At 39.3% G+C, this 16265-nt stretch overlaps 1 protein-coding gene across 3 annotated transcripts in view; it reads right to left on the bottom strand.

Moving 5' to 3' along the window:
• LOC131235675 (vacuolar protein sorting-associated protein 55 homolog) overlaps window positions 1-2232 on the bottom strand; it is a 32729-nt gene extending 30497 nt beyond the window's left edge. Inside the window, exon 1 of one of the 3 annotated variants that reach the window (XM_058232958.1) lies at window positions 2154-2232. Coding sequence is in view for 2 of the 3 variants with exons in the window: in XM_058232957.1 (XP_058088940.1) it covers window positions 2151-2172 (22 nt within the window). In the remaining variant the exon portion in view is untranslated. Of the gene's footprint in view, window positions 1-2150 lie in introns of all 3 variants that reach the window. The other 2 variants (XM_058232957.1, XM_058232956.1) reach the window with 2 other exon arrangements.
• Between the last annotated feature and the right edge of the window lie 14033 nt (window positions 2233-16265).

Below are 16265 nucleotides of genomic sequence, written 5' to 3'. Positions count from 1 at the left end.
CACCCCACATGTTAAGTTGTGCTTAGAGATTTATAAGAGATAGGGATCCTTTGCCTAGTTCTAGCTTTAATTATTTGAGGTCTTCATTTAGTGAAGATTTTGAAGATCTTTAAAGGACAATGTTGAAGTCAAACTAGACAACAAAATCGCAAGAGGATTGAAATCGTACGTTGCAATTTGTAAAATCGTAGGATTTTTATACCCTTTAGCACAAAGTGTAGAAATAATCAGAAATAATATTCATAAAATCTAAAAATAGGACAATCAAATATTCATTATTCTATCATTCCTCAGTAGATGATTGTGAGATATCTTATTACCACACATTGTTGGACATTATTTTAATAAAAATCAAGCTAAATGTGGTTATATCATTAGTTTAAAGATTTTGATGAAATCATTGTCAAAACTTCAAGTTGAAAAACTTGACTGCAAATGAAAGAATAACATTGCCAAGAGATTGAGATGATAATAAGTCTAAAAAGATTTGCCCAAAATTCTAAACTCTAGCAACTCAAGGAAAAAAAAAAAAGTTTTCAAAATTGTGGCCAGTCATCAATTTCAAGTCAACATGGATACATTGTATATTTACAATGCAAGCTTAAACCCAAAAAAGCATTCCGACTTCCAAATAATGTTCCCCTCAAAGCAAAAACCTTGTCATGTTTTGAAGACAAAGTCAGAAAGGTGAAGTTCCTGGTGACGCCTTCAAAAACAAGTCTATTAATAAGTTGGGTCCTTACTCTTGCCCGGGTGATAGACTCTCAGGAGGTTCAACTCCCGGTCAAGGGTTCGAGTACCCATAGGTGGTGAAATTCCACCAGCATGAGTGTGTGGGGTGTGTGCGCATGTAAAAAAAAAAAAAAATCTATTAATAAGTTTTCATTATTATATAAAGCATCAAATAAACCTTTTGCGCTTAAAATCACATAATGAAACCCTGAAAAAACACAGCTTGAAATCAAGATACATGACAAAGAAAAGCCACAAGTACAAGTCTTTTAGTTGAAGTTAATCCCAACCACCAATACAATAATACATATAGGTCAACATGAACGCAAGCATCCTTAAAAACATTCCAATTAGTTCATTGTTCAACTTGGTATCTCAACCAATTAAGATGTAAGAATACATTAGAGAAAAGCTCCACAATTCACTGTTGAAGACAAGATCCATCATTTCACGGATCTTGTCTTTAAGTTGTAAATGATTTACGGATAGCATGTAAATGGTAAATGAAATCTGCTTTATAGGCTTTCATTCAAAAAAATTAGAGCCATTGCCATCTCCTCATTTACTAGAAAAAGAAAACTCACCTTTTAGCTGGTAAATGAGAAGGGGGCTTTGCTAGTAAATCATTTACAAGTAGTAAATGATTTACAAGCAAAATGGAGCATCCAAACACAAGTAGTAAATGATTTGCTAGTAAATCATTTACTACTTGCCCCATTTGACCCCTTAGTCATTATTAGTGAAAATCTTGGATGCCCACCAACAATTCTTTTTCCCGATTTCGAGTGATTCATTTCCACATATCTCAAAAATCACAACCAGTTGATATGGAGCTGATGTTGCCAAAACGAAAAAGACATCAGACTTTCCATGGAATTGGGAAGGAAGACAACCAAAAAAAAAAAAGCCCAACAATGAAATTGGTTTTCCATTTCTACAATTTCCTCCTTGAAATTACATTCACATGGAAATGTATCTTTTTGAGGGAAACGTGCCCGTACTCCCAAACTGGCCCAAGAAAAGGAAGCTGCGGGAATTCCAAAATAGCGATGTAAGTTTGAATAAATACCAAATTCTAATTATTAATCAATTTCCGAATACTGAAAAGGTTGAATGCGCACAGTGTGGGTGCGCACACATCCCCACACCGTCTAATAAAGATAGGCGGGAATCCCAACGCGCGTTTTAGAATCAAGATGTGAATAACGAGAGAGATAATACCCAATTATATTTATGCAATTTTCGAACTGGTAAATGATTGTGTGCGCACCGAAGGTGGATGCGCGCATGACTCCCGCCGTCCAGTAGAGACGGGCGGGAAACTAAACGCACGTTTCCTGATTTCCGAATGAAGATTTGAAAATTCGCAATTGAAAATAGAGAGAGAGAGAGAGAGAGAGAGAGAGAGAGAGAGAGAGTACCTTCGATCGTCATCGCCATCTCTGCGACTTCGAAGGAGAAAAAGCTCGCAGAGAATGAAATGGGAATGAGAAAGTCGAAGAGGGGAAGGAATAGAGTATTTTACGGTAACGCCCTCGCTTTCTTTTCTACTTACAATGGAGTCCGTTACTCGATTGATGACACGTGTCCTGCGTCTTTACACACGCATTTTCAGTTTGGACAATTGCGACCATGGTTAATTAATCGGAACCGTTAGTTTATTTTGCACCGCCATTGATGTACTACTCTCAAATATCTACTCGATCGGTAGCGTGATAGTTACCTTTATGTTTGGATCCAGCAGATCGAACGGTTAGAAGAGAAAGACAGCAATAGTCCGCGTTCAACTATAGGAAGGCCCTGATTGGTCCCTCGATTCTTTTCCATCTGAAAGATTTTCGGTACACGCTACAGCCATGGTGGGACCCAATAGGACAATGGTCTGGATTGCTGGAAAGTGAGGACCACTGGTCAAATTTCATGCGGGTTGTGTACAATATATTCTCCTGCTGTATCCTGATGCACCCAATCCGTGCAACTTCAGACCATGGTTCTTCGATCAGGACCGTTAATCTAGTGGACCCAGTGTAAACAGGAACAACTAAAATATTTTTCCATATTAGAGAATCATGGACATAGAATATTTGGTATTTTTTCTAGACCTTACTTTTATTTCCATTAACCATCAATCTGTGGACCAATGATCAATGGGGTTAAGAACCTCTGATCTGAAGTACTTTTAGAGCATCTCCCAATCCACGGTAGCTTTATGTACATCAACGGTCTTGATCAGCCCATGCATTTTGGCTAGTTCATCGTGACCTTAAAATTCTTTGGGAGGAGTTGGGGGGAGGAGTGTGTTAATGGGCCGAGTTGGCCCGTCGGGCTCCTAGGCCTGACTAGGAGTAGGTTGGGACTTTGAATCGCAGGGCCGACCTCGGTCTTAAATTCGAAGCCCGATTTTAAATCAGGCTGAGCTTGCTAATAAATCGAAAAGCCCCCGGTCCGCTCGTTCGTATTCAACTACTACCGGAGGTATGTCCAATCTCAATTTTTAGGGGTCAAATCTAAAATGGTAGATGGAATCCACTCTGATTATCGGATTTTTGAATTCCACTCTACGTTTATGTAAATAAAAAAATCAAAATAGCTGGTGATTCTAGTGGGCCACAGTAAGGGAAACATTTAGAAGGGAGACGTCTACACTTAATAGTTATAGGCTTCACCATGATAATTATATAAAATACACTTCAACTATTAGATGTCACGCCAAAATTTATACATCCTGTTCAAACATTAGGACCATTCGTTATTTAGATAAGTCACACAAAGGAAATAGTTTGGAGGGTGAATGTTGCCATGTATATTATTTCCAATCATATGGTCCACCTTAAAAATGAAGGGGGTTGATTTATGGGACCTAGGCATAGCATAGGGTGACATTGGTGATCATTAGATTTCATAAAAACACCATGGTATGGCTCACCCGTCCTGACAACCAAACCAATGGGGCTTTCCTATTAAAAGAAACACGAGTTTGAGCTTCCTCTCACAATTTCACCTTCATTTGTTCTCTCAAACCTCCAACCTACCATTCCATGTCTTCACCCTATTCTTCTCACATCACACCCACCATTCCCATGTTTCTTTTATCTCCCACAACCAACCCACGACCTTACTGCAGCGTCCTTGGTCATTGTAGAGGTCTCTCTCTCTCTCTCTCTCTCTCTCTCTCTCCAACAGGCCCACCAAATGAAGGGATGGGATATGATAAGCCAGAGGTAGAGGTGGGCCCAACAAAAAGTCCCTCTGTTTTAGAAATTTTCTTTTGAGCTCGAGTTTGAACTGAGGCTCGCGCCGGGGCCTGCACTAGTATTTCGGAATGGGCTCAGGTTGGACTTTTTTGGGTTGTCACAGGCCCGATTCAGGTATGGGCTTTCGTATTAAAAAAATTTTAAAAAAAATGCAGGCAGGCTTCTACATAGCTTGGCCCGGCCTTAACCTGGCCGTTGACACCCACAGCCAAATGATTGATCTGGACCGTCCATCAGGTCTAGAACACATTTCATGGCTAATATGTAAAATCACATTGATGGAATGGTTATAATCATATGATTAGTGCATTATAAAATGGACTGGCAAGACTATTTATACAAATTAAGTGTTCTATCAGGCGATCCTGACCATCTCATTGCTTGGGAAACGAATGGCTCTAAAAAACCCTTGGAAAACGGATGGCTCTAAAAAAAGAGATGATAAAATGCTTATGGATTGCTTATATATGGCCCACAAAATGCTTGCTGGATATAATGAACAATCTGGATCTGTAGATTTGTATGTCCAGGTGTCCCTAAGATCACATCCGGCAACTTGGACAACCAATTGCTTGATCTGGACCGTTCGTTAGATCTAGCAGGATTTGAATGTGCTGCTACGCAAAATTCTTGTGCAATGCTCGGGACCAAGTTAAAGCCGGTTTCAGTGGGCCTATATTTCGAAGATCAAGAACTTTGATCGGATGGTCGCCACCGCTTTCAGAGATCTTAAACGGCCTAATTTTGGCCTTAAACAATACACCTCATGGCCCACATCAGGCATACATCATCACCTGCCCCATGAATTCATGTAGCGAAAGCTACGTTAGTAGTGACCCACCACGATGTTTGTGTGACATCCACTCCATCCATCAGTTTTGGAAGCCCATGTTAGGGGATGATTCGAAAAATGAAGCAGATCTAAAATTTAAGTGGGCCATGCCACAGAAAACGGTGGAGATGATGAAAACGCCCACCATTGCAACCTTTGGTGGGGCAAAACTTCAAGATCAGGATAGTATTTTGTATTTTCAGTTCATCCCAGACAGTTTGGGATGGCATATAAATATCATGGTAGGCCATCATGGTTTGAATGGATGGAATTTTCATCCCTACTGTTTCCAGCAGCAACCTCTTGAACGGTTTGGATGGCATATAAATATCATGGTGGGCCCATAATGATTTGAATGGTTGGTGTTTCTATCCCCTTGCTGTTTCTTGGCACGGTGAACTTGAGTTTTGGGTCTGCTTCGGACTCATGTCATAACGTGAGTTTGAAAAAACTGATGGAAATGGTGAATATCATTCACAGGTCGTGGTGGGCCCACATTACTTTCCCAAGATGGTATGTGATGCATGGTAATGGTATGATGAAATTATAATGGCATACACATACACGAGTGTATAATGATACATAGTGGTAGTATGATGATGTCTATGTGCGGCTTACACATACAATATTCATTTTATTTATTGTGCAGCCAATGCGTGATGGAGGTGGAATGAAATGTGTAGGTTATACACAATGGGGTTCAGGGTTTAGGGTTCCATGGGACCTATGATTTAACATAAGTTGGGCCCAAGCCAAGGCCCATTGCTTATGGGTAATAGGGTCGTGATCTGGCCGTATTAAGATGAGTTTAAGGGTCCAAATTGATATTCATATGGATGATGGCTTATGACTTGTGAGTCTATTATCTTATGTCGATGTTGCACATTCTAAAAATGCACCCTAACTTGGTAACGTAAATTTTTTTGGCAATTTGTAGAGGATCCATAGCATGCTTGCATGAGTTTTGGAGATGCATGATAATTGGGCTCCATGATGGTTCACAAACCTGGACGAGATCCAAAGGAGTTAGGGTATGGACATACTATTATGATTTTGGGATGTACTACATGGTTAGGTGTTTATGTGGCAGTTATTGGGTCCGCTTAGTGGTTAATAGACCTGGATGAAGTCCAGAGGAGTTGGTGGTTGGTTGGTAGGGGTGTACATGAACCGAGCTAGCTCGGTTAGCTCGCTCGACTCGACTCGAAAAAGCTTGATTCGACTCAGTTTGAAGCTAAGTTCAAACCGAGTCGAGCTGATTTTTAGAGCTCGAAAACGAGTTCAAGCCGAGTTCAAGTAGGCCCCAGATCGACTCGACTCGGATCGAATCTAGCTCGAATCGATCTCGGATCGAACCAGTTTGGTGACTCAGTTACTTTGCCATTGATGTTGCTCACTGACTATTTGATAAAATGACTTAACAAAATGTGGTTGGTGGCAAGGAAGGTATGTACATGAAACGAATACCCTTTTTCTTTTTGTTTTTCTTAGTTTTTTATGTTGCTTAGAAGGTATTTGAAAAAATACCTGTAAAACCATTGTCTCTATTTGTAAAATAGTGGGATTTTAAAGTTGTAGTTCAGGTGTTTGTGGAAATGCCTCAATAGTGAACTCGACCCGAGCTGCTGACCGAACCAAGCCGAGCTGGCCAGTCAGGCTTAATGACCGAGCTGAGCCGAGTGAGAGCTAAGCTCAGCCAGTGGCTGAGCCAAGTCGAGTTAAGGCCAGCTTGACTCGGTTCGACTCAATGTACACCCCTATTGGTTGGTGATTGATATATATATATATATATATATATATATGATGGCCACATGGGGGGCAAGTTGATGACATATGTGAGGCCTCGGGATAGCTAACCCATTGACATTGCCGAAAAAGTTTTTTAGAAGGGTGCGTCATTGCCACCGCGGGCTTCAACCCCATGATTGGAGACGCCTATCCTCCAATGAAGCCACTAAGATTGGTCAATTAGGTCTTCTTCCATCGTATGTCTAGTGGGGGTGAGCACAATAGGATATGTGCAAGAGTTATTTCCATTGTTGGGACCGGCAAGGGAAGAGGTGTGATGACCTACCTACCATCATGTGTCCAGTCAAGGTGGGTAGTATTTCGACTATTGAGGCCAGGAGGGTGAAATAAATTAGGGTCTCACACTTGTGTCACATACTTGTGTGAAGATATCGGATTACACATGTGTTATATCTTTGTGATTCTTGAGGAGATGTATTACACAATGTGGAGATGTATTAGTCTAGAGGAGGGATGTTCAGCATTTGACTCATGCATTCATTCATCCACTATCCACTCGGGCTGGTGGTGCGCAACTAGATTATCATGTGTACTTTTGTAACAACTACGATTTCAATTGGGTATGGGACTAACCTGAGATCGCGAGTTTACCGCATTGAGTCTACCTATCCAAATCGGGTAACAGACTAGTTTGGATAGAAGTTCCTTGTAATGGATCTCACGACTTACGAAAATGTGCACTACCATCCCAACTACACCATATGCCAGCTTTGTCATTTCTTTTCTATATCATGCCTTATACTATAATATAGAATTTAATCATCTTGCACATGGTGACTTGCTACTTTCATAACTCATGGTTACTTGTTTGAGTAGTATGCTTAACATTAATAACATGGTCATCTAATAAACTATGGTAGTACATCTATTTGTGAAAATATGTTCATAGATAAACTGACTATCTATGGTAATATGTTCATCTACAATGATATGTTCATGATAACATGTCCACCTGTGACAATTCATGTGATTGGTGATGTACTCACTCATGAAAACCTGCCTGATCATGATAATGTACACGTTTATGGTAATCTTCTTATCCATGCAACCTGTGCATCAATGATGATATGTCTAGCTATAATAACATGCTTGATTGATAACATGCTCACCTATGATAACATGCCTTGTTGATAACATGTACATATGTTAGTTTTGGATGTTTTATGAGAGCACCCTGATAAGACATGTTTTACTCCTAGCATGTCGTGAACTCATTGAGTCATGGTTTGCTCAAACCGATATTTCATACCTTTTTAAGGAAACGTTCAATAGAAGGGTACATGCATAAGTTGGTGGAGCTTTGCTAGTATTTCCTTCATTATTGTTGAGATGATTGTACTTCTTTATGTATGATGTGAGATGATGTATATGGTTATATTAGATGATCGTCATTGTAAGGACATGATCGTCTCTTTGATGTATGCATTGATACCATGTGCATAATTGTAGCTCGTTGAATCAGATTAACCATTTTTTTATTTTTTATTTTTTAAAAAAAAAAAAAAAAAAGAAAACCTCCTCCATGAGCCAGATTTGGTGTTTGGGAAGTTAGCTAACCCGTTCACCAAGTCTAATAAGTAACGATGTAATGTCCCAGATTTTCGCTATTTTTGATTTCCAAAAATTCTTAAAATTTTTCATTATAATTAACTTATGTTATAACTTACTGACCATTAACACTCGATGTTAGCCTATATACGGATAGTAGCAGTAAAGAACTGCACAAATCTGATTAATCAACTATAGGAAGCCAATGAATCCACCCGATCACTTAAACATTGAGTTTAGCCACATAATTTGTTCACATATAGCTCAAATCTAGCTGATCTATCACTAACTAATAAAGACAACCGTAACTAAATAAAGACCTACCAAAAGTCGAGACAATTAGGGGTCATATCTTAATTATTAACAAACCAAACTAACATGTTTATCCTTTTAGCCTAAGAACCAATGGTTTAGGATGATTATGATTAAATCGTCATTTTTGCTAGTTGCGAATAGGTCACACTGTGAACTTAGCTAATATAAACCATAATCATTGCACGCAACAAATCTTGTTACCCAATTCATTTCAAAAATGCTCCAATTATACAAACAAACTCTATACCGCTTGTTAGTGGGCCACTAAACCCAATATTATATAAATATGCTCATCTTAGTAGGCTTGACATCCATCGTGGGACATCGAGCTGAGATCACATCTCGAATTGATCAACTTGGACCCACAAGCCAAGTGCATGAGATTTGTGAATGTTTTAAGGGGCTGTTTGATTTCTCAATGCACAGGTGAAATTGTTGGAATTACCCCTATCAGGGAATTATCGTCGTTTGAATTTTAAGGGGGATTTCTTGCAGGATTTCTTCCTGCACACAGGCGTGAAGTGATGTGAAACCAATCTGCAATTGGAAGTAAATCACATATGCAACCGTGTGGGGTATTCCGAAGCACCACGTGGGGTTCACCATGATCAACACAGGAGATCCGCACCATCCATCACACCAGGTGGCTGATCTTATGGGTTGACCCGGACGATTTCGCGATGTAGGAGTTGGGTCTATCATCTCCTTCAATGGTGGCAGTGGCGTATAATGGGTTTCTCTGTATTGTGATCCACTTTATAGTGGTGGAAACTTCATTTTTGGATTGAACGGCTTAATCCTTATTACGGAAAAACTGGTCGGCGTGGATTATATCAAACACATGTATGGTAGGCCATATCTGAGATCACATGGACCGTTTTCGTCATTACAACTACATATCAATCCCCGTCTGGCAATGTCACTAGCTATCTTCCATAGCCATCATAGGCACCTATAACAGCAAATGGATGGGTTGAAATCACTAGGTGTTCCACAGGACTAACAAATCAATATACCTGCAACTGCGTAATGTTTATAAAGACTTATGTCTGTCCGTTTCAACAATCAGCTTTCCCTCTCATTGAGTACCTGGTATGTGTTCCTGTCTATCCGGATAACAACGATGTATGATATTGTCTTCTTCGTTTTTAATTAGGAATGCATTGTACTTATCTTTTTTCTTTTGAACAGGTAAAACAAGTTGCGGTTTGCTACATTTCTTCATCTTCTTAGCAGATCAATTGTTTTTTTTGCTTTGTTGTGAATCTCAAAACCTAGTTATAGACGAACGATCCTAGCAGTTCCGTCGTGATGTTCGTGAATAGGAGAATTTTAATGGTAGAAATCCAAACACTATTTACTACCAATGATGTGGTCCACATGATAATTATATCCCTCTAAATTTTATGATGAAGCCCTAAAATAATATGTACCAATAGATCAACGGAATGGACGAAACAGATAGATCATGGTGGCCTAAGGAGCACCAAATACCAACCGCTGTGGTATGTGCAGGAATTTATAAGTTTTACATGCAATGAAGCAAATAGAGACGGATTGGCTACTCCCCCTGACACCAGCCACGTGGCCGGTGGTCGGTGCTCTGTGGGTCCCACCGCGATATGTGTTTCATCCATTCCGTTCATCCAGTGTTACAGGTCACCTTAGGGATTGATAGAAAAAATGATATGGATATAAATCTTAGGTGTACTACACCACAATAAAAGAATAATGATTGGATATCCGCCATTAAAATCCTCCTAAGGCCCACTGAACTGTTTATTTTCCATCCAAATTGTTGATTAGGTCATACAAATCCAGATGAAAGGAAAAAATAAATATCAGCTTGATCGATGACTCAGTTATGGCCACCAAAACGTTTTTAATGGTCAACGTTCATTCAACACAGATTCTTGTAATGGGGTTCACTTGAGATTGAGATATCCTACAATTTTCTTTCATACCATAAAATGATCTATTACAATAGATGGATGGCATGGATGAAACACATACATTATGGTGGGGCCCATAGAGCACCGACCAACATCCAATGGCTGGTGGCAGGGGGATTAGCCAATCTATTTCCGAAGCTGATTGACTAGTGTACGACAACAGAGATATGGACGTGGATTGAGTCCTACCCCCACCCGAACTGTAATCCGTCCGAGTAGGGCGCTGTGGGGCCCACCTCGATGTAAGTATTTTATCCACGCCGTTCATCTCTTTTAATAGATCATTTTAAGTTATGATCCCAAAAATTAGGCAGGTCCACAACTCCAATGGAGCATAAAGTGGGGATTGAACGGCCACCATTAAAAAGTTCTTGGTTGTTGGAGAAGTTTTGGATCAATATTATATTTGTGTTCTCACTTCATCCACGCCTATATGAACTTATTAAAAAGTTCGATTCTAAAAAAAAATAAAAAATATTACAATGCTCCTTAGGCTTTAATGGTGGAGTTGTGGTCCTGCCTCGTTTTCAGGATGATAACTTAAAACGGTCTGATAGAAGTGATGAATGGCATGGATAAAATACTTACGTCATCGTGGGCCCTACAAAGCCCTGCCTGGACGGATTACCGTCCGGGTGGGGGTACGACGCAATCTGCATCCAACAGATGTATGGTTGTAGATACGTGTTGTGCGGAGACTCTGACTACACAAACGGTTGAAGGAGATAAAAGCTACATGGCCCCAAAATGATATAGTTATTATATCCATACCGTCCATCCATTTTTGCTGATGATTTTAGAGCGTAACAGTGGAAATGACTCATATCCAAATCTCAAACAGACCACACCAAAAATAATAGTGGGGATAATGATTTTCACGGTTTAAAAAATCGTCGGGCCAACTATAACGTTTGTTTTCCACCCAATCTATTAATTAAGCTGAGATTGTCTAGTGTGGGGTTTTGGCTATGGTCCATCCACGAGGTGGGCTAGTATTAAATGGCCTGTTATAATGTTCACGTTACCACATGCATGGCGTGTTGTTGCCAAATACCTATATTATAATGGTGTTGAAATCACACTCTAGACCTTCCATCTTCTCTAGATAAATGGAGTTTGCTAAACCCACACGTTGTATGTCCTGTACATCCCCACATAATCACACATGCTAAAATAAATACATATGAAAATCTGACTTTTCTTGATGAGACACACCTCTGGATCTTTATACCATGTCGTCTAATTGTTCATATGGGCCACACTCTAGGAAAGGAACAGATGATTGGAAAAACACGTTATTAGCCGTCCATTTGTTTTTGTACGTTGAGGCTCACCTGAGAAGTGGAACAGTCTGGTTTTTTAGTCTAGAAGTTCTAATCACTATGGCCTACATGTTGAAGATCGTAACTATCGCAGTCATGTCTGACTGACACGCGTGTATGGTGTGGGTGGGAAGGGCTCCACATGCGAGTGGGTTTAGAAATACACGTCAAGATAATCATGAGTCACGAAATGTCTACGATTCAGTTTCGGACACACAAATTTCTCATTGATCCACCTCATTAATGACCCCAGAAAGGGTTTCAATGGTAGACGTTCAATCCCCCACTGCTTTTTACAGTGTGGTCCACTTGAAAGTTAGATCTTTCTTATTTGTCGTCTCAATCCTTAAGACGAGCTCGCCAAATGGATGGACGATGTGGATATAACACACACCTCATGAACAGACCCACAGAACTTGCTAACATCGATACAACAGATATATAGCTGGTGCGAGGTACATGAGGTGGACACAATTTGGCTAGTGACGTTGCCACAAGCTAGGTGGTTAGTGGTCGGTGCTATGTGGACCCATCATGTATATTTTTTAATCCACGCCATCCATCCTATTTGAAAGATGATATTTGTGTTATCCTCCAAAAATGAGTAGGTATACATCTCACATCCAGTTGATATTTGGATTGAGCATGAAAATAATAGAAATCCACTTGATATTATCTTTAGTTTACAAAACGGAAATATGTAATTAACATATACAAGAAGGAACCTAAGTCTTTGATTTCGGGGGCGTTATGTTGTGTAGAAACTACAATATCCGGACAATGGATCCCAACGAATGGACAGAAGAAGAGATGAATATGTTTGCAATTATATTTACATATGCGTCAATAGCCATGGCAGCTGGAGAATATTGTCGCAACTATCTATTTCGGAATCCACCAAGGCGTGTGGATAATGAACGATCTTGCATTATCAACGGAATAATTAGGGCTTCAGACAACAAATGCATCTCCCAGTTGAGCATGTGGAGGACTGCTTTTTTCCACCTATGTTCTACACTACAGGATAATAACAAATTGAACGATGAGAAACATGTAAGCATAGAAGAACAACTTGTGATGTTCCTCCATACTTTAGGACATAATGCGTGTAACAGAGTCATTGAACATCGATTTATACGGTTCGGTGAAACAGTGAGTCGTTATTTTAATCAGGTTCTAGACACAATAGTGTCTTTATACCATGTCTATGTACAACTACCCGGTCCAAAAACTCCACCTGAGATTACCAGTAATCCAAATTGGAATAACCACTTTCAAGTTAGTACTTTATCACTTGATTTGCAATTTCACCGTTGAAGCTATAGTGTTTTTTCACATTATAAATCATAATGATTTTTTTCATTATATGCACTCGTAGGATTATATTGGTGCTATAGATGAGACGCATATACCTGCATTTGTTCCTAGTAATGAGAGTGGCATCTACCGTAATAAAAAATAGATAATTTCTTAGAATGGAATGGCAGTTTGTGATGTCAATATAAAATTCGCCTATATGATTGTGGGTTAGGAGGGATCTGCTTCAAATACACGCGTCCTATAAAGTGATCTGACTAATGAAAATGATTGTTTTACCATACGTGAAGGAAAATATTATGTTGTGGATGCTGGGTATGTGCATTCTCTTGGATTTATGGCTCCATATTGAGGTGTCCATTACCATCTCAATGAATATCGTACTGGACGTAATCCCACAAATGCGAAAGAGCTATTCAATTATCACCATGCGCAACTCAGAAATGTTATTGAGCGTTGTTTTAGGGTATTAAAGTCTAGATTTCCCATTCTAAAGATGGCTCCACAATACTCAATAGTTACATAGGTCAAGATTGTGCTTGCATGTTATGTCCTTCACAATTTTATTCATTTGTCGGAGAATGACGAAATTGTGGATGCGGATGGTACATCAAGAGATGATGATGTAGGAGTGTCACCATTAACATTGGAGAATGCTACTATCGATGACCTACACAATGTTCTTAATGCCACTTAGACGGAGAGGGATGCATGACTGGCATTTCACGACAGCATTACATAAAGGATGTGAAACAATTATAGTACAGTGAGTCAAAGGGTATAAGTTATTTATCAATTTAGCTTTCTTGTAAATGATTGTGGCCCTAAGGATTATTTTTTTCTTTTACCGTATTACTCATTGTATATTTTTATCATCGCATTCACAGACAATATTACAATGAACGTTTTGGCCACTTTAGACCTTTGGGTGGTTCCTCTCATTTGGATTGTACAAATATTTATTTATTTTAGATAGTTGAAGGTTCATCCTCGGCAGCTCTAATGAATGCGAGATCTTAACCTTCGACACTCACAAAGCAGACTGGTGGATGTAATGCAGCAACAACACCAAGAAGGACGCCAAAGAAGAATGCGAGAAAATCAGTAGACGAGGCACATTCCCCTGGTGGTATACTTTGCTGGACAGATGACATGGACAATTGTCTTATTGATAGTCTGGCGGAGCAGGTTGCAAATGGGAAGAAGAGTGGGCATGGTTTTAAGAAGGAGACGTACAAACCATGTGTTGACAATATCATAGATAAGTTGGGGATCATTCTCACATCGAAGAATGTCATTAACCGCTTACACATTGTGAAAAAATTGTACTTTACAATTTGGGATTTGCGTAGTGCTAGTGGTTTCGGGTGGGATGATGGTTTGAAGGTGGTGGTCGCAACGGATGATATTTGGGTGGACTACATAAAGGTTCGTAGCAATATTATTTTTCAAATTTTCAAATCAATTTCAATTGTAATTTAGGCTAACTATTTATCCCTTAACTTGACATTATTCATTCTTGTTTACTTAATAGTCACACCCGTACGTACAACATGTTTGTGGTAAGCCGTGTTTAAGATATGATGACCTGGAGTACATTTTTTAAGATGATCGTGCCACTGGTAAAAGATGTGCAATTGGAAATTATAGTTTTGACATGGTTTCTTTTGGTAGCCTAAGGAATCTAGATGATCCAATGACATAGACTGTGGACCTCAATTTCATATCAGTTGATCTTATATCTGATGATTTTGGGGATAGTGGCACAAATATCCATTGGTCGTGGGACAGTCATGAAGGCGCCAATATACTACATTCAACTCCACCTGCAAAGGGAAACAACTCCAACACTACAAACAATAGTGTAAACTCTAGGAAGAGGGCGAGGGCTACAATCCAACTGTTGTGATTGGTCACGGTTTGACTGGCATGGTTGAAGCTCTGTAATCGATTGTGACAAATATGACAAAGGGAAAGAATTTTGAAAGAATGGCTATTATCATTCCAGAGCTAGAGCAGTTGGATGAATTGAACGGGCAAGAAGTAATTTCTGCAACAAAACTACTTTCCAAGGAGGAAGAATATGGTGCTACTTTCCTTAACCTGCCTAATTATAAGAGGCTGGAATTTCTCCGGATGTTGAAGATGTCAAACCAGTGAAGCCCTCAGGCACCCGTAGGAGAAGATGACGTGTTGTTGCTGAATGCACATACGACAAACATTTAATACATGTTTTTTTTTCTTTTTGGACGATTTGACATTATATTGTGATGTTACTTCCTGCAATTTTGACACTTTAATATGCTAGTTTATTTTGTAATAGAGATAGTACTCTTATTTGTCTGCTATGTTATGTTACATTTACTATGTTAGATTTTCACGTTGCGCAACATTTAATAGGTCGATCCTTTTCTATGTTATGCTACATTTATGTCCAAATAGTATTTTAAATATATTTTTACAGTACATCTAATGTCCAGATTCAATCTCTCTAATGCCTCTATTTACGCTAATATTCAAATATGAATCTGTTTTCTAACGAAAGTTGCTTTTTGATGTTAGATGGGAAAAGTCTACGTTGTATTTAGGGGAAGAAGACCTGTCATTTACTTTACTTGGGAGAAACGTAACGCCAAAGTAGATGGGTTCCACCGGGCACTATTCAAATCGTACAAGTTGCGGGAAATAGCGAACCGTGCATGGGAGGCTTTTCATGCAAAACACAACATCCAGAGATGTCAAACCATGAATTTCCCCCCTGAGTGGTAACGATAACAATGGGGTTATACATCAAGCTTTGCATGGTCAAGAATTTCAACTTAATCATATTAGCTGTCATAATACCTCATATAATGGAGCCTCAACTTCAAAACCCCCATCTCTAAAGGTGGAGATCAGTTCAAACGAAGACAATGGTACTGCACTGCTGTTTCTACTAGGCATATTGCTTGTCATTATGATAGTTCACCTCATTTCTCTGAACTATTAAAGTTGTAGTGGTGGATGTCCAACATGCATGACTTGTATCATGTTATTGGAAAACATGTTTTAATGTTCTTCTAAGACTTGGCTTTTTTGCTTTGAAATTTCTTAAGTGGTAAATTGATATATTAGGTTTTGGTAAAGAGACCCGACAATGTTGAGAGTGACTTTCGATGGACAATCCTGATTAAAAGATAACCCT

The sequence above is a fragment of the Magnolia sinica genome, chromosome 19 (assembly GCF_029962835.1).
Source record: "Magnolia sinica isolate HGM2019 chromosome 19, MsV1, whole genome shotgun sequence".
In the NCBI taxonomy this organism is placed as follows: domain Eukaryota; kingdom Viridiplantae; phylum Streptophyta; class Magnoliopsida; order Magnoliales; family Magnoliaceae; genus Magnolia; species Magnolia sinica.
Note: the sequence above shows the minus strand (reverse complement) of the source record. Positions and strands in the feature narration are given on the sequence as shown.